Here is a 22,764-nt window from a genome sequence, read left to right as displayed (position 1 = left end):
CGCCGTAAAGTTGCCTGCTTATCGGTATTCTATAGATATTGCGAAGGAATGGCGTGATTTAATTTCGCCTTTCCATCATTGGGGGACTACAATTAAGAATTTCCTGCTTGCCGACTATGCCCCGGGCACTATAACTCGGGCCTCTTCAAGGCGAGAGTGAATAGGCTTTATTTAAACGTGCATGCTACATCGTCGAACTTATCGTCACTCTCCATCAGATGAGATGGAGGTATTTGACCTTCATCTCGCACTTATAAAAAAACTTATTTTAATATTATACGTCCGAATCCCGGACTCGAACTCACCGAGGTCTAGGCGTAGATTACTCTGTGGGGTATATCAGGGTACACCAGGGGAAAGACAGAGTGGTGGAAGAGATATTGTCTTTCCGGTTCAGATTTGCTGTTTTGCCGTTTGCATACATAAAGAAACACTTTGCTGAACAATCATTCATTTACTCTTCTTCTTTCTGTTACCAAAATTGAGTTTTTATTTTTTTAATTAACACCTACAAGTTGTCAAAAAGATTTTAATGTAAAGAAATTAATTGACTTTAATGAGTTACTGAGTGAGTCAGTAAAGTTGAACTTTAGGCCACACTATACATATTTTTATTTCATCAAAATGTAGTCCCACTAAACTAAATTTTTTTAATTGAGAAACTCAAAAAGTAATGTATGTACACTAAAATTAATTCGTGTAAAAACTGTAACTACAAAAATCCGCCAATTTTTTTCACTCAATCGCAGTAACAGGGAAAACAAAGACAATGAGGATAGACAAAATCAATTATGTCTATTTATTATCGTTAAAATAAGTGCGAATTTGACCTCAATCTCTCCTGATCGAAAGTGATAAAGGTCAACGATGGAGCATGCATACATAAATAATGCCTATTCACTCTCGCCTTGAAAAGGCCTAAGAGATAGCGCTCAGGGAATAAGTCTGTAGGCAGGGAATTTCACTTGTCCTTCTTCGAGATTACGTCACGTTTTTAATTTTTGTTTAAACCATCTCCAATATTAAAAATACCAACCTAATTTTCCTCAAAACATTTTCCTATCATCATTTAAATTTGTTTGATATAATTTAAAGGTGACCACTAAAAGATGCAACGATAAAGTACCATTTCTAAAGTCCAAGGTTCGGAGCCTTTCTATAAATATTATCCCGTAAAATATGACTTCTAAAATCCAAACACTAACGTAAACTTTTGGTTGTTCTACGAATAGTAATTCCAATTAGCTCCGAAATTCGTAATTCTGAATTAAACCACTAATTTTAAAAGCTAAGCTTTGGAAGGATTACATATCACCGCTGCCAGACGCACCGTCTAAGCGCAATTGTTCTAACTGCAGTTGTCTCCTAATAGAGCCTAACTGCGTCAATATACTTACATTCTTTCCTTCCTCGTTAGGTATAGATTTTAATATATTCTTTTGAACAACAGGCACTTTCCATTTATTATCTATTTGCTTCATAGCATCGCTTAAATTATCATCTTTACAATTATTATCATTTTTGGGCGAATGTCTTAAGACTGGTATAATTTCGTCGCTATTTTGAACATAATCATCTACATTTTTTCGTATGAACGAGGGTTCGTACCTTTTTTTATCTTTAGGATCATCGTGTATTAACGCCCGTTCTACAATTACGTTTTCATCACAGTTTAGTTTATCTATCTCTAAATTGGACAATCTGCTGGACAGCAGACTTTCATTTGAAGGATTTAAGTTTTTTCTCAAGTAACTTTCGACGTCGTAACTGGGGTTGAAGAGCGTATTTTTCGGGATATTAGTGGAGAATGGTGGCCTGTCATTAATCCGTGGGTAGTAGAAGGGTAGTTTTGAAAGGGCGGTGTCGCTGTGCGATGTAGATGTTCGTTTCGGAAGGTGCGTCGTGGCTCGTATAAGTTTCTGGTGTTCAAAGTCGATATCTTTTTGTAAAGATGTGCGTTTATTTTCGAAGTCTACTGCATTTTCTTTCATCTGAAAATTTAAAAAAGTTTTTACAACATTTATCTGATCTTTCCTAATCACATGTAGAGGTTATATCGAGTTCTTAGGTTTTCGAGGTTGTTACACATAGGAAATGAAATTATTTTTTCGAATTTAAATCGCGTATATTTATTTTACAAACAAACGGACCTGTGAAGGGCCCAAAAAGTCGGCTTGTTTGAAAAAACAAATATACGCTATTTAAATCCGAAAAAATAGTTTCATTGCCTGTGGAGGTTTTAAAAAAATATATTAAACAGATGTCATGTAAGATCAATCAGCGCCATCTAGTGAAATAACTGAAATGAAGTGCATAGTAACAAATAGTATTGTTAGATCTGTGAATAGCCTTTTGAATTAACAGTGATAAGAATCGATGGTGAGATAATTTACATGTTGCATGAAAGTCTGTGGAAGTCTTTAAAGGTAAGACGATCTCGGTGCTACAACGGTTTGCACTATGAGCGCTAGATGATGATGATGGTTTGATTCCCAGTAGGACCAATTTTAGTAGCAATAGAGCTCCTTGTAAAAGAGTTCGTCCAGGGAAATACCTTACCTATTTCTGCCGCCAAGCAGCAATTTGAGCATTACTGCGTTCCGGTTTTGAAAGGTTATGGGTGATAGTGAAATTATAGGCACAGGAGACTTTTTCAACTTATGTCTCAGGATGACAGGTGTAGTGGCAATGTCCCTAAGATCTTTGCGCTGCTATGGGTTGGCGTGCCGCTTTCCACCAGGCGTACGACTTGTTTGTCTTGTTACTTGAGATATTATAAAAAAAGCCCCATCAACATCCTAAAGGCATTGGAGCCTAAAGGTCGCCTGGGGGTACCCTAGGGTATCGACTGTACAAGTGATTATGTGTCATCCCTCTCCCTACTAACTGCCGCGTTTGACTAAGACCTACGAAGTTACTTAGCTTTCAAAAGCGAACGTTCTCACCTAACATACATATACATGTGACATATTTTTACAGTAGCTGGACTACGACGAACAATTAACCACGGATTTATACATTACATCTGGATCGCGTACTACGATATACCAATATTACAAATTTACACCTTGTTGGGTTACGTAAAGGTTTGTTTTAAGTAAAAGTAAAAAACCGAGTCACGTGAGATAACTCGAAGTAGTGGTCTGTCCTTGTCTAACAAGTTACTAACGCTAATTAAAATCATCTTTGGTAGTGTCTAGTCTATTTTTTTTTTAAATTTTGGTTAAATGAAATTAGCTCAAAAGTAATATGCTTTTACTGCAATAATACAAAAAAAAAATCAAGAATGCAACCTTCTATTATGAAGTAGCATATCAAATAAGTATACTAATTTGTATTATGAAATAATTATTAGTAGTTTTGGTCATCGATAAGCGTCACATTTTCCGTAAGAACTAAAAAGTTACAAACAATATGGCTGAAATATGAATGAACACCTTATTAGAAAGAGACGCATTACTACTTTGAAGCCTCTCACTCGTCTCGTTTTATTAACTTAGTGCGCGATCCAGTTTAATATACAAGTCCGATTAACAGCTGAACGAATAGAAAGTAGTATCTTCTCGACAACAGATGTCTTCTTGCCTTGCGTTAAGCACACATTACATAATGAACATTATTTCGAGCAATTGAGTTTAAAATTAACAAAACACTCATGAAGCATTTTTTCGCTAAACTTTTTTTCGTTACTACGCGCGGAAAATTCGACATGTTTACTTAATTCTCCCAAAGATAAAACTCGACCATATTGCTCTGGGGTAATGTTTACTTTCGTTTGTTACAGTACAAAAAATCAATTCGATAAACAGAAAATTATAATTTATTAAAATAAAACTTACCAATGATATGAAATACTACTACAGGTAATATTTTTTTTTTTGCACTCCAAAACAGCACAATATGGCATTTTTCTACGACTTTACAGAATTTCAAAAAGAAAGACACAACCATACCATTCAAAGCAAAATGGCTGACTGAGCTCAAGTAGGTCTAACGGGACCTACTGTTGGCATGCTTTGGACGCTAACTAACCACTTCTACTGTATTTATTGTTCTGTGAATAACACGATAACATAGACGCGACAACAGCGTTCGGATATAGTCGTGTATTCCGAGTATTCCCGATGTGCAATATATACAACCTGATACTAATGTCAGGACGGGGACGACGAGAGCCGTATCGGCCTTACCTTGTCGCTGAAGTGCTGCTGTTTCTGCGTTTCCGAGCGCTGCGCGGACCGCAGCATCCGTAACTGCTCTTCCAGACGACGCATCTCAGCTTGTTCTAGCATCCTGAAATGGCACATTAAGTCAAAGTCAAAGCATCTATTGCTATCATGTGTTACATAGAGTTCTTAAAATTAAAATAGTATCAACATGACCCTGTTAGGGCGCAGCAATTAAAAAATATGCATTAAAATTTGTAATTGTAATTATTTTCAACACACACGCTCGTAGCACTAGGGAAACCCTGTATCGCGGGTGCCATGGATACGCACATAGACAACCTCAAATTACACCCAAACTCACGAGAGAAATAAATGTAGGTCATATAAATATTTCTCCCGGTCCGGGAATCGAACCCGAGACTTTTGCGTGGCAGTCCAGTGCGGTAACCGTCAAAATTAAGTATTATGTATAAATAAAAATAAACACATTATTTGCAATAAAATCCACTTAATATTTATTTTTAATTTTCAAATAGTGTTTTCTCAATTGCACAATGTTGAGTTATGACGTATTTTGTTTCATGTGCGATATAAACTTATTTAAAGAAAAAATAATAAATTAAAAACAATAATAGCGAAACCGTGGTAGCCTAATGGTTTGACCTACTGCCTCTCAAGCAGAAGGTCGTGGGTTCGAATCCAGTGTCGCACCTTTGAGTTTCAGTACAATTTATGTGCGAAATTTAATTTGAAATTTAACATGATCTTTTCGGTGAAGAAAAACGTCGTGATGAAACCTGCACGTTGAAGAAGGTTCACAACCCTCGAAAAACGTGTGAAGTCCCCAACTCGCATTGCGGGCGGCGCCAGCGTGTCGCACTATGGCCTAAACCCTCGTCTGAAAGGAGACCCGTGCCCAGCAGTGGCACATATAAATGGGTAGATGATGATGAATAGCAAAGCAAAAGTTACCATAACAAAAAATGGCTTTTGCTACAGTAGGTATAAAGGGAAGTAATTTGGTACAGTCACTCTTCAAAATACTGCTTCAGGCTATAGTAATTTAGCATTCAGGCTACAGCACTTTCTTAGTTTAACTTACACGATCTTCCTTTTTACAATACCAAGTGACGAGACGAATAAGTCGTGCGCCTGCTGCACGCCTGTCCATAACAGTTAAAGTGCCACTCAGAGCTTTAAACCGCAAAGATCTAAGGGGCACTGCGCCCGTCACCCTGAGACATAAATTGACAAGTCCCGTGTGCCTGTAATTTCACCAGCACCCTTACCCTCCAAAACCGGAACGCAGTAATGATGACATTACTGCTTGGCGGCAGGAATAGGTAAGGTTGCAGTACTTCCCTGGACGAACTCTTTCACAAGGAGCTCCAGTGCTACTTAAGAGTCGATTGTCAGTGGACTGATGTGTTCATTGTGTTAAGTGTTGCATTGGCCCAGTCGGCTCACCTCGTAGAAAGACAGCATTGATTCTGTCTTTCCGATTCTGTGTTGCTGTTTTAACATTATTAATTTAATTTTATTTGATTAGGTTGTTTTTTGGGTTTCTTAGTTAGTCTTCATTTAACTTTTTCTCGAAGAAAACAAAAGGGACAAATGCATTGAAGGAATTTTTTTTTACGTTTTCCCGAATCGACTTTGCAAGATTTTTTAGTCGTGATTTCTGTTTAATAAGATTGAGGATGTCCTTACAAAAAACCGGGTTAAAAGTATCAAGAATAAACGGAGGACCTATGGTCCTTCAGAGCCTCTGCCTGCTTCGGTGAAAGACAGGCGTCATAATATGTTTTTTGTTTTTATTTCTGTTTCAAATTATAATTTTCTAGTTTTTGTTGAATGTTCCGATGTCCCGATGTTTTACTACGATGATATTCAAATTTTTTTTTGTGAAATTGCCCCACTAGTTTGTTACAATTATCTTTGTTGTTACACAAAGATCGAATACTTAGAAAAATCCGGCCGGATTCGAACCGACGTCTCCTAGCATACCGTGTCAGGCGTTATGCCAACTAAGCCACGGAACGAACCTTATGAATTAATTCTGTTTGAAATTGTCAAAAAAGGAGCTAGAATTTAGTGCACTTACTTTTCTCTGGTCTTTCTCTCTTCTCTAATCCGCTGTTGTTCTAAGATTTGATTTTTCAGCTCTTGCTGGTAGAACTGGCGGCGCTCCGCGGCCTCCTGCACACATTACGTAGCAGCTTCAATAATAAAATGACGGGAGCCAAACGTCGAAAAAAAGTTGTTGTTTATTAATGTCTGCGAGGTTGTTAGTATTTTACAAATATATATATAGCTATATCCTTATTGCCAAACTAATTTTGTCACCAGAAACTCTGCATCCTCATCCTCACAGTTCAAACAAACGAGTTTAAGTCCAGCATGAGCCCAATGTGTGTTACGGGCTCAACACACCGTCAAGGAATTTGGTGAATCTGATTAACATTTGTAATAGTTTTAAATGTAATCAAAACTACCGTAAAATTAACAAAAAAAAAATTGACGTAACAACACAAATCGTAAAATCGAACCCCTCATGGAAGAATGGTAAGTGGAATTACGTCAAAAATGTTTATTGCTCCATTAGATACAGAAAAGTCTATCGATTATTAGTCGATAGAGTTACAAGAATTGGAGAGGATTTTTTATTCTTTTTATTTTTATTATATCAAGTGATGGGACAAACAAGTCGTGTGTCTGACGGTAAGCTACACGCCTGTCCATGACAGTTGCAGTGCCATTCAGAGCTTTAAATCGCAAAGATCTGAGGGGCACTACCACTGCGCCAGTCACCCTGAGACATAAGTTGGCAAGTCCCGCATACCTGTAATTTCACCGGCACCCTAACCCTTCAAAACCGGAACACAGTAATGCTCACATTACTGCGTGCCGGTAGAAATAGGTAAGGTTGCAGTACTTCCCTGGAGGAACTCTTTCACACGGAGCTCTACTGCTACTAAGTGATGTGGGTTATAATATTTTTCTGTATCTCATGAAGCAATAGACATTTTTGACGTAAATCCACTTACGCCATTCTTCCATGAGGGGTTAGGCTATAACGGTTTGTGGTAAAAAGGAAGGTATGTCGTATCAATGCTACCTTTTCTGCCTGTTGATTTCGCATCTGAATGGCGTCTGCGTCGAATATGGACGGCATGTATGTGTGACGCAGGTCCGACACCAATTTGTCGCGATTAGACTTTTTCGTCAGCGAAGATGAACGATCTGCAATACAAACATGGAACAGGTTATATTTACTAACTATCAACTATAGGCGAGGTGTTTCAACGCCAGCCTACGTTTTAGGAAGTGAGGTGTGGGGACGGGGACACGAAGTCCCGCAAGGGCTCGTGTCCACGCTAAGAAAAGTAGCCGGGTCTATGCAAGAATTCAGAGCTGTGTACACTGCCTCGGCGCCGGACAAGAAAAAAATCTTGTCAATCCCCGAAACAACAACGAGTGAGGTGCATTGTCAGTAAACGAACGTTTATGAGCATAGACGGGTGTTGCTAAGTAGTCAACATAAAAAACAACATATTTCTTCCTACAGTCGGTAGTAAAACGACAGGTGCCTGGAAGACTCTTAATGCACTGACACATTTTACCTTACACACGTCTATCCGAAAGCATTCGTATCGTGTACATACTCATCATTTTCTCGTTTGCAACAGACATGACATGTTTTCGTGGCTAGATCCGACAAAAGTTCTTGTCTTGTACAAGACCATTCTCATCTTTTCTGTAGCAGACACGTCGAATTTCTTAGCGTGTACACGCGCCCTTAATATGAATAAAATAAGAACAGGCGGGGAAAAATTGACACAGATCAGTCTTCGACAAGCGCCCGATGGCAACTGATGGGCAGCGGGCGGCGTGGCGTGTCGTTAAGCCGCTGGGCAATTTTCAAATTTCGGGATCAATGTGTATTTAATAACTATAAGGCTTCAGTTGAAAACCAAAATTTAGCAGATTCTCTGTAGTATTTAAAGATAAATATCTAATATAAAAATTACGTGCAAAGTTAGATATTTTGTTCTTAAATAATTCGTTTTTTTAATGTGATCGAGTAAAGTACATCCTATTGTGAAACAAATTAGTATATTCTAAGGCAAGATCCTTAGACGTGGATTATATTTTTTGTAACACCGATATTGAATAGTAAATACCTAAACCATTTGATCTGGTAAAATAGTTTTTTCCACTTCACCTCCAGTGACTCGCCTTAAGTTATGCTTTGTAATGGGTTGACAAAGGCGTTGTAGTCCACAGACCTGGGTCACTTCGAGGCACTACCCAGAATAATCACACCAATGGAATAGAGTACAACAGAATATCATTTATTTGCTTTAAATAAGGTGGGTATATTATGAATCAAATTTTTTTTGTGAAATTACTCCACTAGTTTGTTATAATTATTAATACAAAGATCACGAGAAAAAATTCCTTCGATCCGGCCGGATTCTATACCAACTAAGCCACGGAACGAACCAGCGGACCTCACGAATTTTTCTATGTGCTTGTTGTCGTGTCTTTGTATTTGGTTTTTCAACGACTTTTAGACGTAGCGCCATCTATGAGATAATTTCATTTTTTAAGATTAATCATTTAGGATCTTTTAGGATCTGTACATTTCAAAAAATCGTCAATCGATTAGAATAAATGTTCTTAAAGCCAAGTGCACAATCCCCTTTTAAATCTAGTCAAAGAAAGGGATTTAAATCGATCCGGTATTTTGTTAAAAACTTTTCCACACATTACATAACGACAGAAAAACGCAATAATAAATAAATCTGCAATAGATTTCTCATAGATGGCGCTACGACTAAAAAGTCGTTGAAAGACCAAGTACAAAGACACGACGCAAGCACATAGAAAAATTCGTGAGGTCCGATGATTCGTTCCGTGGCTTAGTTGGTATAGCGTCTGGCACGGTATGCAAGAAGACGTCGGTTCAAATCCGACCGGATCGAAGAAATTTTTTCTGAGTGTTTTTTCTGAGTGTTCGATCTTTGTATTAATAATTATGACAGAAAAACGATTAAAGTTATTTTGGATGCGTGACTTGCCGTCAAAATCTCCATAACTGCGTCTCCGTGCACTCTTGTCCCACCGCTGGGCTTCCCTGACCCACGGCGCGGGATGTATGGGCCGGTCGTCGGACTGTATAGGCCGATCTTCGTGTTGTACGGGCCGAGATTCGTGCTGCGCGGCCCGATCTTCGTGTTCTCCGGGCTGATCTTCGTGCAACTCCACTACTGTACGTGGTGATAACTCGCGTTCCGCTTGCGTTAGCTGCATTTTCGTCAGGGATGGCGACAGCTGGGTGAAAAGAACATTTAAAACATCATCATCAAACCATTTATACTTCTCACTGCAGAGCACGGGTCTTCCATCAGGCGAGGGTTTTAGGCCATAGTCCGCCACACATTTCTGCCGTCCACTAACTAAAATGCGGTTAAGTGACAAATGGTCAAATAACCGTTTTAAATAGCAAAAAATAGAGCACAAAGTTCTCTTTTAACGTATTCGACTTGTCGGAATTTACGTTAACGATGCGTGGCTGAAATATCATTAAACAATTTTAATATTCTAAAACTGGGTTATGGTTCTTTATGATGTCTCAAAAAAATATATTGTCACTTAACCGCTCACTTAGCTTTAATTACCTGACGGCAGATTTGGAGACGCCACACATTTTCCGAGAGTTGTGAATCTTCTTCGACGTGCAGAACGATTTAAAAAACGCTGCACATAACATGGACATTGTACACGCAACTGACAGCATCTTTAGGCTACACTAATAAGAATCAAATTAACTAAATATTTTCGTCACCGTGTAACAAACAACGGATGATATAGTCATAATGTTTTAGCTACCATGATATTCATACTTTTTGTGAAAACACTTTGTTAACTTATTGATACATGTTACGCTTTACCCATTTAGTTCTTCTGCTGACTATTTTATTATGGATCCTTCTATGGTATTCGAACCTAACTTCGCGCATTACTTGTTTAGTTGTTGTATTGACTATTTTAGTACTATTTAGGATCGCTCTGTGGTTTTCATGCCTAACTTCGCACTACTACCACCTTAATGAATGCTATAAGAGGTAAAGACGAGCAGCTCAGTGTTGATCCGATAGTGAACTTAAGAGAATAATATTCGAAAAAATCGGAGTTGGATTTTATTTAACGAAACAAAACAAAGAAAAATTCTTTCGGTTCGACTGGACTTTTTATGCCGTATTTTTATATTTTTTCAGGCACAGGGACTTGTCAATTTATGTCTCAGAGTCTAAAAATCAAACCTACTTAAGTATTAAATCTCATCATAATTTATTTAAACATTTAAACACTCACCCTGTATAAAGCTGAGTCATCTGTTTGCACGGCTACGGACAGCGGTCTGCTGATGCCCACTTGCACGCCCATGTCCACTTTACTGCAATCATGAGCAGATTACTATGACCTGGTTTGACACTTTAGACCAAAATTAAGTAAATTCAGGAAGGTTAACGTGACCCTTATTTTTTATTACAATTTTCACACAACAAAGGGACATAGTTAAGTAATTTGGGGACAGCGGAACACGAAGCTTAAAAGCGGGACTGTCCCGCTCAAAGCGGGATGTATGGTGTATTATCTATTTATGTTGAGAGTGTCTACAGGCTTAAATTCTTAGGGCGCGTTCCTTATATGTCGTAACGTTTTATTTATCGTTGGACGACTGTCGCGTCTAGCCTGTTCCCATGTCACGACTATTTGTCGTGACTGTGTCGTGGACGTTTATTTTATCGTTGAACGACTGTCGTGTCTAGCTGTTCCCAGTAGATCGTGACGACAATTTATCGGTTGACGGCAGCTGCCTTGCCGTTTGCACGACCGAATCTTTTAAAGCTGCGATTATCTGTCGTCACATTTTTGTCGTGACGTTTTATTTAACGTCAAACGACTGTCGTTCTAGCTCTTCTCATTGTTAAGACAGACTGTCTGTCTGTATGTGTGAACAAGTTCATTTAAATATACAAGACACGACACTTTAAACTGCACGACTGTCTGTCGTTACGACATAACGGGAACGCGGGTCTCCCATATTATATTTAAAAATCACAGGAAGCGGAGTCTTTTTTATAAGTTGTAGGAAAACATTTAATCACAATATCACTAAGGGCTACGTGACGCTTATCGTCGAGGTTAGAACTTGCTTGTCAGGAAAGCGCCTATTCACTTCCGTCTTATAAGTTATATAACACCGACCATTTTACCAGTTCGTGTAATAATAAAAAATTGCTACTTATCAATGAGACCGCCTTGTTGTTAGCGTATTATATCGATGCTTTACTTTCTCAAACTCGTATCTTATAAAGAGTGATTATTCTGGAGATGGCATATCTTTCTATTTATTTTAAATTTCTTATCAAGGGTGATAATTTGGACGCATAACTTTAAGAATAGGTAAAAGGCAGTGTATGAATATAATGAAGGAAAAGTGAATTGAAATCAGCCTGCAAAATTTGTATATACAATCCATTTTAGCATTTTGGTAACTTTGTGGTTAAGGGCCATTGACTTACAAATAAATTGACGACGGGTCTAATACAGAAACCACGAAAAAAAATGTCCCAAGTCAACCTATTCGAAATTTAAATTGTAATGTCATCGCAGTATCGCGCTGTCAGTAGAACAAATGAAGACTAAAGCGGAGTTTGGCGCTCTGTATACGATTTTAGCGCCTTACAAGTGCGGACACTTTTTAGCGCGGACCCGACGTCCATATAATTGTAAGTCAATGTTAAGGGCGCGTTTATTCGACACGAATTTCACCGCGCTCATCCCTCGCGGAGTCCGCGTTGTCGCCGCGCATCGACCGCGTGCGTCTAACTGTCATGGCAAAATAAGCTCTATTCATTTAACTATTACGTTGTAACTTAAATGAGCGTCCGAATTTGGTCTTGAAAACCGCGCGGTTGTATTATTCAGAGGAATTTAAATGTTGTTGCCTAGTAAATAGAATTAAGATTCGCCATTAAAGTACACGAAGGCGTGGTAACTGGGCGGTCCTAGCGATTAAGATAGGAGTTTCAGAAAGTAAAGCGACGATAGGATACTTGCCTTACTGTGTTGTGTTGCTATTGTATTTTTTTAAATTTCTTTTATTTATTTTATTCATTCAAATGTTTCTAATTTCTACTTCACATTTTTTTTGGGTTTTCTTTTTGATATGTTACGAGGGCAGATCGATTACCCTGAACTCCTTATCATAAACCCTACTGTCCTCGCCGAAGCGCCCGACCAGGGGTACGGTCACAATTTTCTGTTTCTATTCATTCCACTAATTATAAATCAATAAAGTAATAATATTTTTTTTTTGTACAAAAACAATTTTTTCGCGTTCGTGCAATTTCATTTTATTGGAATCAGTAACCGGAAACTGCGCGAAACCGGATTCATCCCCTAGTTTACACCCTTAGAGGTGGAATATATTCTTCAAATTTAAATGAGACCAATACTGAGGCACTCTCTTTCGAACAAAAAAGAATCATCCAAAGCGGTTCTGCAAATCGGAGTAATCGCGTTACATACAAATAAAAATACAGTCCAGTTGAGAACCTCCTCCTTTTTTGAAGTCGGTTAAAAATAAAATTAAATTGGTTTATTTTTTGTTTTATTGTCAATATTATTATTTTAATGCAAGCCGTTGTGTAGGTCAGGATTGCACACTTTACATCGCTTTACTTTTTACTATGTTTTTATTGTAGATAGTTTTGTTTATTTTTAATGTTAATTTTTAGAATAACTTAATTTTATGAAAATGAGAATATGGACAACAGTAATTGACGCAAGCTAGATTTACCAAAAAACGGTCAATATAAATCTTTGCTTTTTAAATTGTTGTTGTACCGAGTAAAATAAAATTTCTGATTTCACTACTATATCCTTATATTACTTACCTTCTACTAAAATGTTTGGCAAGTTGCCTCTTCTCAATTCTCCTTTCGGGCACATAATTAACACTGGCTCTTCTTAGCTCTGGACTGGAGCTATCTGTCTCTATTTCCAACCTTTCCTTGTCTTCTATCTGTCTCTCTCTTTCTTCTCTCTGACGACGTTCTCTTTCCACTTGCTCTTTGGCTTCTTGTTTTTTCCTTGCTTGCTGTAAAAATAGAAATAGAAATTATAATAACAATAAGCCAGATAACCAATTACACTTGAATTCTATGTACTGTGCGTAATAAAGCAGCAAGACTAGAACCAATTAAGATAAGTTCGTTCAAAAGTGGTGCTACTGTGTATCGAACCAGGAACTCTAGGGGATCTAGCGCCCAGTGTTAACCGCTGGGCCACTGAGGTATAGTTACTTTGGTTTTGGTTTTGAATAACGTTCACATCATAATAATGTCAATTTGTTTAATAAAACAGCACTGGTTTTTTTAAACAAATTCACGAGGTCAATCTATCCTCACATTTTCATCCACATTGGCTCTTACATTACATATAGTAGCAGTGGAGTTCCTTGTGGAAGAGTACGTCCAGGGAAGTACTGCCACCTTACCTATTTCTGCCGCCAAGCAGTAATGATAGCATTACTGCGCTACGGTTTTGAAGGGTACGGTTGCTGGTGAAATTACAGGCACATGGGACTTGTCAACTTATGTCCCAGGGTGACGGGCGCAGTGGCAGTGCCCTTTGAGCTGCACTGCAACTGTTATGGACAGGCGTGTCGCTTAGCCCGGCCCACGATATGTCCGTCCCGTCACTTGGTATCATAAAAAACAAAAATATATTTTTTTTTCATATGATTCAATCATATAATATGTACGAACAAAGCAAAAACTGATTTTATTTATTTCATACATAAGCAATAACGTAAAAACGTATATAAAGTAATACTAACCGAAACTAGTACCAGGCAACCAGAACAGGTTAGAAGTTTACAAAGCTCACCTCATCAAGATATTCTCTATACTGTTGCTGTCGTATTTTGCGCAGAGTGTTTCTTCTACGCTCATATTCGCCTAGTCCTAACAGAGCGTCACCGGAGGTCCGTTCGCCGCGCAGTAGAGGGTTGTTCGGTGAGTACTCGCCTGCTTTTAGCATTACTGGAAGACCTAGGTAGCGCTGAAATAGAGGAAAAATATCCGTAAGCCAAATGGACATAAAAACAGGTGCAATACCTTGCAATATAGAGCGTTAGGCCAAGTCTATCTGCCATAATCGGCTACCTTCAGATTTGTAGAGAGTTAATTCCGTCGCAAACATTAGCGACAACATGTCACACGCTCTACAAAGCTGAAGTCAGTCTTCGCCTTCGTACCAGGATGTAAATATTATACATCGCCTTTTTTAAAAAAAAATCCCGATATGTAATATATATGTGCTGGCACTGTAATGCACTATATTGCATTCTCTATCTCTTCACGAGTGTAATATAGATTTACTGTCTATCTTTCCAAGCTCAGAAAAGTTGTATGACGACGTTAAACATGTACAACAACGTAACATCTGATCTTTTTTAGTATTATATACATTACACGCTCTTTTCCTATCAGGGCAGGCAGAGACCTCAGCCTGTCGAGTATTAAAGGTTTATTAAACCTTTTTAAAGGTTGACAGGAGTAGCAGTAGAGCTCCTTGTGAAAGAGTTCTTCCAGGGAAGTACAGCCACCTTACCTATTTCTGCCGCCAAGCAATAATGTGAGCATTACTGCGTTCTGATTGTGAAGGTGAAATTACAGGCACATGGGACTTGTCAACTTATGTCTCAGAGTGACGGGTGCAGAGACAGTGCCGCTCAGATCTTTGTGGTTCTACAACTGCTATGGGCAGGCGTGTCGCATAACAGCATGCGCACGACTTGTTCGTCCCGTTATTTGGTGTCATAAATAAAAGTTACATTTTCACTTAACGAGTTCTTAGGTTTTCGCGATTGTTACACATAGGAAATGAACAAACCACATTTGTTTGAAAAAACAAATACACGCGATTTAAATCCGGAAAAATAGTTTCGTTTCCTATTTTCACTTAAATTAGATTAATATTATAATACATCATAACAACACTACAACTATTTGTTTATTAGGTATACACATAAAAACAGATTTGACTTGCCCAACCATTCATCATTCATCATTACATTCATCATCATTATATCAGCCGGAAGACGTCCACTGCTGAACATAGGCTTCCCCAAAGATTGCCAGACTAGCCGGTCGGACGCGACGTGCACCCATCGGTTACCCGCCGTCCTTACGAAAAAATAACTGTCAAATAAGTAATACTGGACCAAATTAAAGGACGCATGATGCGAGTGAAGCTTCATGCTTGACGTTGTCTTTTAATTTGGTCGAGTATTACTTATTTGACAGTTATTTTTTCGGACGGATGTCGGACGGAGAATGGGGGTCCATGTCATCCGTCCATCAGGAGGCCGTCCCAATGAACGCCTACCGGTTCGTGGTCTCCATTCGAGAACCTTTTTGCCCCAACGGCCGTCAGTTCTACGAGCTGTGTGCCCTGCCCACTGCCACTTCAACTTGCTAATCCTTTGAGCTAAGTCGGTGACTTTCGTTCTTCTACGTATCTCATCATTTCTGATACGATCACCCAGTACATTAAGATTGGACAAACAAATCTGTATGCAACCATTTTCAGGATACCGTTGGGACTACTTCTGACACGACCCATAATCGATACTATTTATTTCGCATTATCGTTTGGAAGCCATTTATGTGCACTTCTGCGAACATACCTGACGCACTGCACCATCTCAGCAGACCCAACTAGCATCCTGAAAGCTTTATTGTATTGTACGCGTAAGGCGTTAAAAGCACGTTTCGTATACTTAGCCCACAGGCGATTCGAGTAAAATTATTGGCTGTACGCTTTGAATAGTGTAATTTTAATTTTTGTGGAACAGCTCGCGAACCTACATGGACTAAGGACACTACATGGCACTGATAGGTTAATAATTATAAGTGGTGATTCTCTTACGAGAAAAAAAAAACAGCAAAGAACTGTCTTTTTTGTGTTTTAAAAGCAGCAAAAAGTAATAAGAAAATTCTCAAGTGATTAGAATGTAAATATGTATAACCAGCAGACGATGCAAATCGAGTAAAAAGACGAGCGAAAAACTTAATTGGTTCCGTCAATCGTTGAGGTATTTGATAATCGCGTGCAAATTACTAATCTAATTAATTTGCATAGTTGTTTTAGATGGTTATCGACTCTGCCTTCTAATCGTCTAACTAGAAATCTAGAATTAAAATTTTTCCCTTACTAATAAGGTTCATTTTGCTTGGGAAGAGCGGCAGGGCCACTGGCTTTATTTCAGAACACATTTTTTTTTACAAACGAAATTAAAGCCATTTGAAAATAATCTCAGTACAGAGTACTAAAAAAACCGACCTCAAAAGTACGTGGAATTACGTTTATTTGCTAAGTTTTATTGAAATATCCCCTAGTTCGCCACTATACAGGACTTGACCCTGGAGATAATAAAAATACGTTCTCACTACGACACTAATCAAAGTATATTGAAAGAAAAACGCCTTGAATTGGAGAAACAGCAAAATCAACCATTAAAGTAATTGCCCCTAAATTAAATTAGGCGCTATTTATAAAAATGAATCTTCATGCGTGAACAGCCACACTTCGAGGTGGATGATTTTCTTCAAAATGAAATGGGACCACTATGGAAGTACCCCCTTTCCAACAAAAAAAGAATCATGAAAATCGGTTCACAAATACCGGAGTTATTGCGTAACATACATACAAAAAAAAAAAACAAAAACATACAGTTGAATTGAGAACCTCCTCCTTTTTTGAAGTCGGTTAAATATATATCGTATACTATACGTGTTCTATTTAGTTCAGTTGATATTAAAAAAATCATTGTTATATGTAAAGAACCTCTGGAATAAAGCGGTTTTCTTGTAAAAGTTCGAGGTAAGTTTGTGTTTTTTTCTATCGTGAAAATGTTTGGGAATCATGTTTTCACGCCGTATGGTAATCAGTGTATATACTCAATTTTCCTATATTTTTTTTACAGCCATTTGAGGTCGTATAGATTCTTAAACCAATGACTTAAGTGCCTTTAATACTTTGTGTTAAGAGTGTCTTATTAATGTAAGTAATAATTTAAGTTTAGTACAAGTGCATACGAGACTTTTTCATCACTACTGTAAAGTCATGGTTGAGACACAGACTACATATAAGACCATTCCATATTGCAAAAGGAGTCACAGGTTTGATTCTTTTTTTTATAATATTAAGAGACAGGACGAATTGGTCGTGCGCCTGGTGGTAAGCGAGACGTTTATCTATAATAGTTGCAGTGCCATTCAGAGCTTTAAATCACAACGATCTTAGGGGCACTGCCACTGCGCCCGTCACCCTGAGACATAAGTTAACAAGTCCTATGTGTCACCCTTATCCTTCAAAACCGGAACACAGTAATGCTCACGTTACTGCTTGGCGGCAGTACTTCCCTGGACGAACTCTTTCACAAGGAGCTCTACTCTGCTACTAAATAACGTGGCCTTATTACAGCGAGTGTGCGATTTAACTTAGCTACACATTATATTGTTACATAGATACTCTTAATTATAGTTAAGAAACAAAAAATATGCATAATATCGAGTTCTTAGATTTTCGCTATTGTTACACTTGAATGAAAAAATAGGGTGGTTTGCATCAATATTAGACATAACTGGTTGAAGACTGTACCACCTCAGTCAACCGTGACCATGGGACCTGTAAAGGGCCCGAAACGTCAGTTTGTTTAAAAAAACAAATATACGCGATTTAAATCCGGAAAATTAGTTTCATTTCCTAAATATGTATAAGTCAGATTACAAGTCGTTCTTTGCAACAGTACTGGACGTAACAATTTTGACGAAAACTGATTTATTTAGAATACGAAATGAAACTATTTTTTCGAATTTAAATCGCGTACATTTCTTTTTCAAACGAACTAATGTTTCGGGTCCTTTGTTTGAAAAAACAATATACACGATTTAAATCCGGAAAAATAGTTTCATTTCCTATGTGTAACAGTCGCGAAAACTTAAGAACTCGATTATTTATTTAAATCACAACGTATACGTAAAAATCTGAATCGAGCTAGGCAAATAACTTTTCCATCAAAATTATAAATTGCGTTTTTTTCTTGCCAAAATGGGGTCGCAATGATTGAGTCTGGCAATAAGTATTAAAAGCCTTATTTCTTCGTGCAATCGATCAAAGAAGCAAATAGGCATAAAATCGTAATTTCAACCCAATTTTAGTTGATTAGATCGCCCCGGTGCGTGTTGCGCTGTCATAAATCGCACAACGCCGTCGGACTATTAATAAACTTTTTCATAGCCCCGGTGTCACTGTTGCTAATACTTTGCAAATATAGTCACAAAATTGAACCTTATTTATCAACACAAAGAAATCGTAATAAGCAGAATATTGTATATTACCTAAACTTGTATTCTACACATCGAGTAGATAGTATAGTTGAAGAAATATTATTTGCACCGATGAATGTTATCGTTCGCATCTTTGCTATTACAATAGTGTAATAAAACTCAAAGCGTACACGGATTTAATGATCTTGGTCCATCACACGAGTCATGCTTTTTCTGAATTGTTTCTTTAGTCATAAGGCCGTTTATTTTTTTAAATTGTATGTACTCCATAAAAACCGACTACCGCTCTTTTCTTACTAATTCAGCAAAGTTAAACCCGCGTGAAGATTATGAAGTTCAGAGTTAAGTGCCAATGCGTACAAGTGCTTAGACTGGTTGTTTGCACTATACAGATGGCACGAGCGTAACCGAGACGGCTCATACTTTTATCCTATTGTACTCGAAAGATAAAGAGATCAGACGACATAATATTTCGTCAACTATACCTCCTTTTGAAATCCCCGGATGATTAAAAATAACAAAACAAAATAGTTATTGGAAATTAAATATTTTTTTCGGATCTAAAATCGCGCCGCGCAAACTTGTGTCTTGTGTAAGATACAAGCAACCGGCAATCGCGTACTCACGCCATTATGAAAATGTATTGTAAATTATGAAATAAAATTATGGTTTCAACAAAAACTTTTTTTCTTTCTCAAAACCAAAATATTTCAAAAAAGAAATATATTTGTTACAATTAATACAATCAATTATATTATTAATAAACAAGTGGAGTAATTTCACAAAAATAATTGAAAATCACGGTCGTCGAACATCGTGATATTCAATAAAAAAAAAACTTAAAAAAATTACATATTATTTTTTGGTAAATGTTCAAAGTTAATACGAAAAATCTTAATTTAAAAATGTTCCCATAAAGCTAGGACTCTGATTTTTTTCTACTTCATTGTAAATAGTTAAAGTAGTTTTTATATTAATGTGCACAAACCCGCCAATACATTTTCTCAGCCCGAAGTTCGTCCGAATACAAAACATAAAAAAAAAGAATTTCAGGGCAAATTTGAGCACTTTGTGTCGAATAATGTCTTCACAATTTCATAAATTGTATTAAAGACCTGAAATGTCATAGATATTCTAAACATTTGTATAAATACTAAGGATAGCCCAATTTTATAACTAATACTGAATAGGAATATCATGTCATTCGAGATTTTTTTTTGGACCACTCGATCTGGGACAACCTGTATACATCATCTAGCGCGAACTTCAATCTGTAAAACGCCAAACTATAACAAAGCTAAATATTTCCTGGTTCGTGTCTGGAGGGATGCTGTCTGATTCTCACGTCCATTGCATTGGTAAAATCGTCTTAAGTCTTAGCTAAGTCAACCCGATAGCGGCGTATTAAAATCCTCGTGCGCTAGCGCAATAAATCAAGACACGCCATTATAGAGAAATTAAACGGTTAGTAATTGCACAATACACTCTCTAAACGGCGGTTAAAACTGAAACACGCTACGTCAGTTAGGCGTTCTCCTCAGTTCAGTTCAGTAAGACCTTTTCCTATAATTTCCATTTACGATTATACATTTCCGGAAAAGGTAAAAGGCGCTATAATAGTGCTGTAACATTTTATTATACAGCGCACTGTTCCGCCATTTTGAAAAAAAATGTAATCAGATTTGTGACTAAAATGATGTGGCTTTTATTAAGGCAACAAATTTTTGTAGACATTAAACAAACCGCAGGTAAAAAAGAAAATGGATAACGTAAAGATGCACGCGATTTCGACCCGTTATCCAAGATCTACGTTTGAACAAACAATAGTGGGTATGGTATGTTGTACAAATTAATGGTATGGTGTACTGGTTCCCGACGTATGTAGTAAAGTAAGTATGTATAAAAAAGTATGTAAATGACGAAATAGAGTAAGCTGGTTGGTAAGATAGTTGTAGACAGTGCCCTTATTTTGTCATCATCATGCTGCCGCCTGCCGCTGCCGGACTGCCACGTAGTGGTCCCGGGTTCATTTCCCGATTTATCTCGTGAGTTTGGGCATAATTTGTGGCTGTCTATGCATGTATCCATGGCACCCGCGATACAAAATACTATCGTGTCGATACGTACGTAAAAAGAAATTTAAAAAAATTCACCCCCAATTCTGGCAACGGGTCTAAGATGAGAATTTAGGCTATAATCCTTCACGCTGGTCTAATGCTGACTTCATACGTCTTCATAGAGTTGTGAACCGTCGTAGGCTCAATTCACATTGCCGCAGAATGAAATGGACGCGACTAGATACGACCTAAAAGCAGGTCGCGAGTCTTCTGGAGAATTCTCGCTCAATCTCGGTAATTCGCTGAATAATACGTAGGTACTAGGTGCCATATCGTATCAAGTTTGTACGATACACAACTGTCATAATTATATTTTATTACGCTATAGAGATCTTCGAATCCGACTCGGTCGGGCAGCTTTCGGGAAGCTCTGAGACGTCTTCTCGTCCGCAATACCGCAGTCCTTGAAGACAAAAGTCTTCGACCAGGCGTGTTGCCAGCGATGACCTACGACTCACTTACTATGGGCCTCATAAAAAGCTCGAAATCACTCAACGAGCTATGGAGCGAGCAATGCTCGGCATTTCTCTACGTGATCGAATCAGAAATGAGGAGATCTGTAGAAGAACGAAAGTCACCGACATAGCTCGAAGGATTAGCAAGTTGAAGTGGCAGTGGGCAGGGCACATAGCTCGTAGAACTGACGGCCGTTGGGGCAGAAAGGTTCTCGAATGGAGACCACGAACCGGAAGGTGTTCAGTGGGACGGCCTCCTACTAGATGGACGGATGACCTGGTAAGGGCTGCGGGTAACCGATGGATGCACGCCGCGTCCGATCGACCGGTCTATGTTCAGCAGTGGACGTCTCATGGCTGATATGATAGAGGTACTGGACGAGTACATCTATCTTGGTCAATGTCTATCCTAATCCTGTCTAGCCTTCAATAAGTAGGAAGATGTGTTCAAGTCCACAATTCCTCAATGTCTGAAGACCAAGGTGTTCAACCAATGTGTCCTATCTATACTTACTTATGCTTCCGAGACATGGTCGCTCACAAAAGACCACGTGCAGAAGATTCGAGTACCACTAAGGGCAATGAATTTCTCTGCTGGACCACATACCCAATGTAGACATTCGACATCGCACAAAGGTAGTACGAATCCTCGTACCACTTAAGCTTGGCTATCCAGCCAAGGTGGTGGGCGGGGCACTTGGCTAGAAGGGACGATGGAAGATGGACGAAAGCCGTTACTGAATGGTGGCGGAAAGACGCAAAAAGATCAAGAGGCAGACCACCCGCCCCATGGATTGATGACATCAAGGCCTTAGTTGGAATCCACTGGACACGATTCGCAAGGGACTGGAAAGAATGGCGCAATAGAAAGGAGGCCTATACTCAGCAGTGGGTGCAAACAGGCTGAAATGATGCTATATATTTTCGTTGTTTTGCGGCAATGTAAATTGAGCCTTAAAGATTAAACATATGTCTCATGTGCATGTACAAAATGGAGTGTCGTGGTGATGTGTTGGTGGTTGGTAGGTTCGACAACTACAGTTTTGTACAGTAGGTATAATACTGTTCTATAGGGCAGGACCTCTTGTTGCCGACCGTGGTTGCCGCCATGCTCGATAGCGAGGAGTCCTGGGAGGCGGTGGCCTCCTTTTGCACAGAGGTTATGTCGCAAAAGGAGGCTGCGTAGCGGGTGCGCGAGGACGCGGCGGACGCGCACCCGCCTCGTCGCAGACGTACGGGGAGAAGGCGAAGGCAGTTCGCTGCTCGCCTGATCCCCTAGTGAGACCAGCGGACTCTGGACAGGGACTCCGGACCCTGCATTGCACGGCCTCACCCGTCTGGGGGGCGGGTCGGAGGACAACCGACTCGTCCCTCCGTTGGCGCGGGAGCCCTGGCGCAAGCTAGGGCGGCGTCGTGGTGAATGTTCACTGATCCCACGGCGCCGACTCAACCGGCGAGAGGGAAACCCGGGGGGTTTTAGTGGGGTAGGCCTTCCAGTGTGGAGGGAGAGTTCCCACATAACCCCTGAGTCTCCCTGGGCTCAGGGGTACCCATAAAGATTTCCGCCGTCAACAAAAAAAAAAAAAAA

General features: G+C 38.9%; 1 protein-coding gene across 1 annotated transcript in view; it reads right to left on the bottom strand.

Moving 5' to 3' along the window:
* Positions 1–1,172: 1,172 nt before the first annotated feature.
* The window catches only part of LOC113227340 (trichohyalin-like), a 127,584-nt gene continuing 105,992 nt past the window's right edge, over positions 1,173–22,764 (bottom strand). The window contains exons 9-16 of the mRNA XM_026460232.1: positions 14,136–14,309; positions 13,142–13,344; positions 10,551–10,632; positions 9,254–9,506; positions 7,288–7,412; positions 6,274–6,368; positions 4,191–4,293; positions 1,173–1,991 (exon numbers count right to left, since the gene is read on the bottom strand). Coding sequence (XP_026316017.1) covers positions 1,305–1,991; positions 4,191–4,293; positions 6,274–6,368; positions 7,288–7,412; positions 9,254–9,506; positions 10,551–10,632; positions 13,142–13,344; positions 14,136–14,309 — 1,722 coding nt within the window. The 3' untranslated portion in view covers positions 1,173–1,304. The remainder of the gene's footprint in view (positions 1,992–4,190; positions 4,294–6,273; positions 6,369–7,287; positions 7,413–9,253; positions 9,507–10,550; positions 10,633–13,141; positions 13,345–14,135; positions 14,310–22,764) is intronic.

This window comes from Hyposmocoma kahamanoa, unplaced genomic scaffold, assembly GCF_003589595.1.
Source record: "Hyposmocoma kahamanoa isolate Upper Pololo Valley unplaced genomic scaffold, ASM358959v1 210, whole genome shotgun sequence".
Classification (NCBI taxonomy): domain Eukaryota; kingdom Metazoa; phylum Arthropoda; class Insecta; order Lepidoptera; family Cosmopterigidae; genus Hyposmocoma; species Hyposmocoma kahamanoa.
This window is presented reverse-complemented; position numbering and strand designations above follow the sequence as displayed.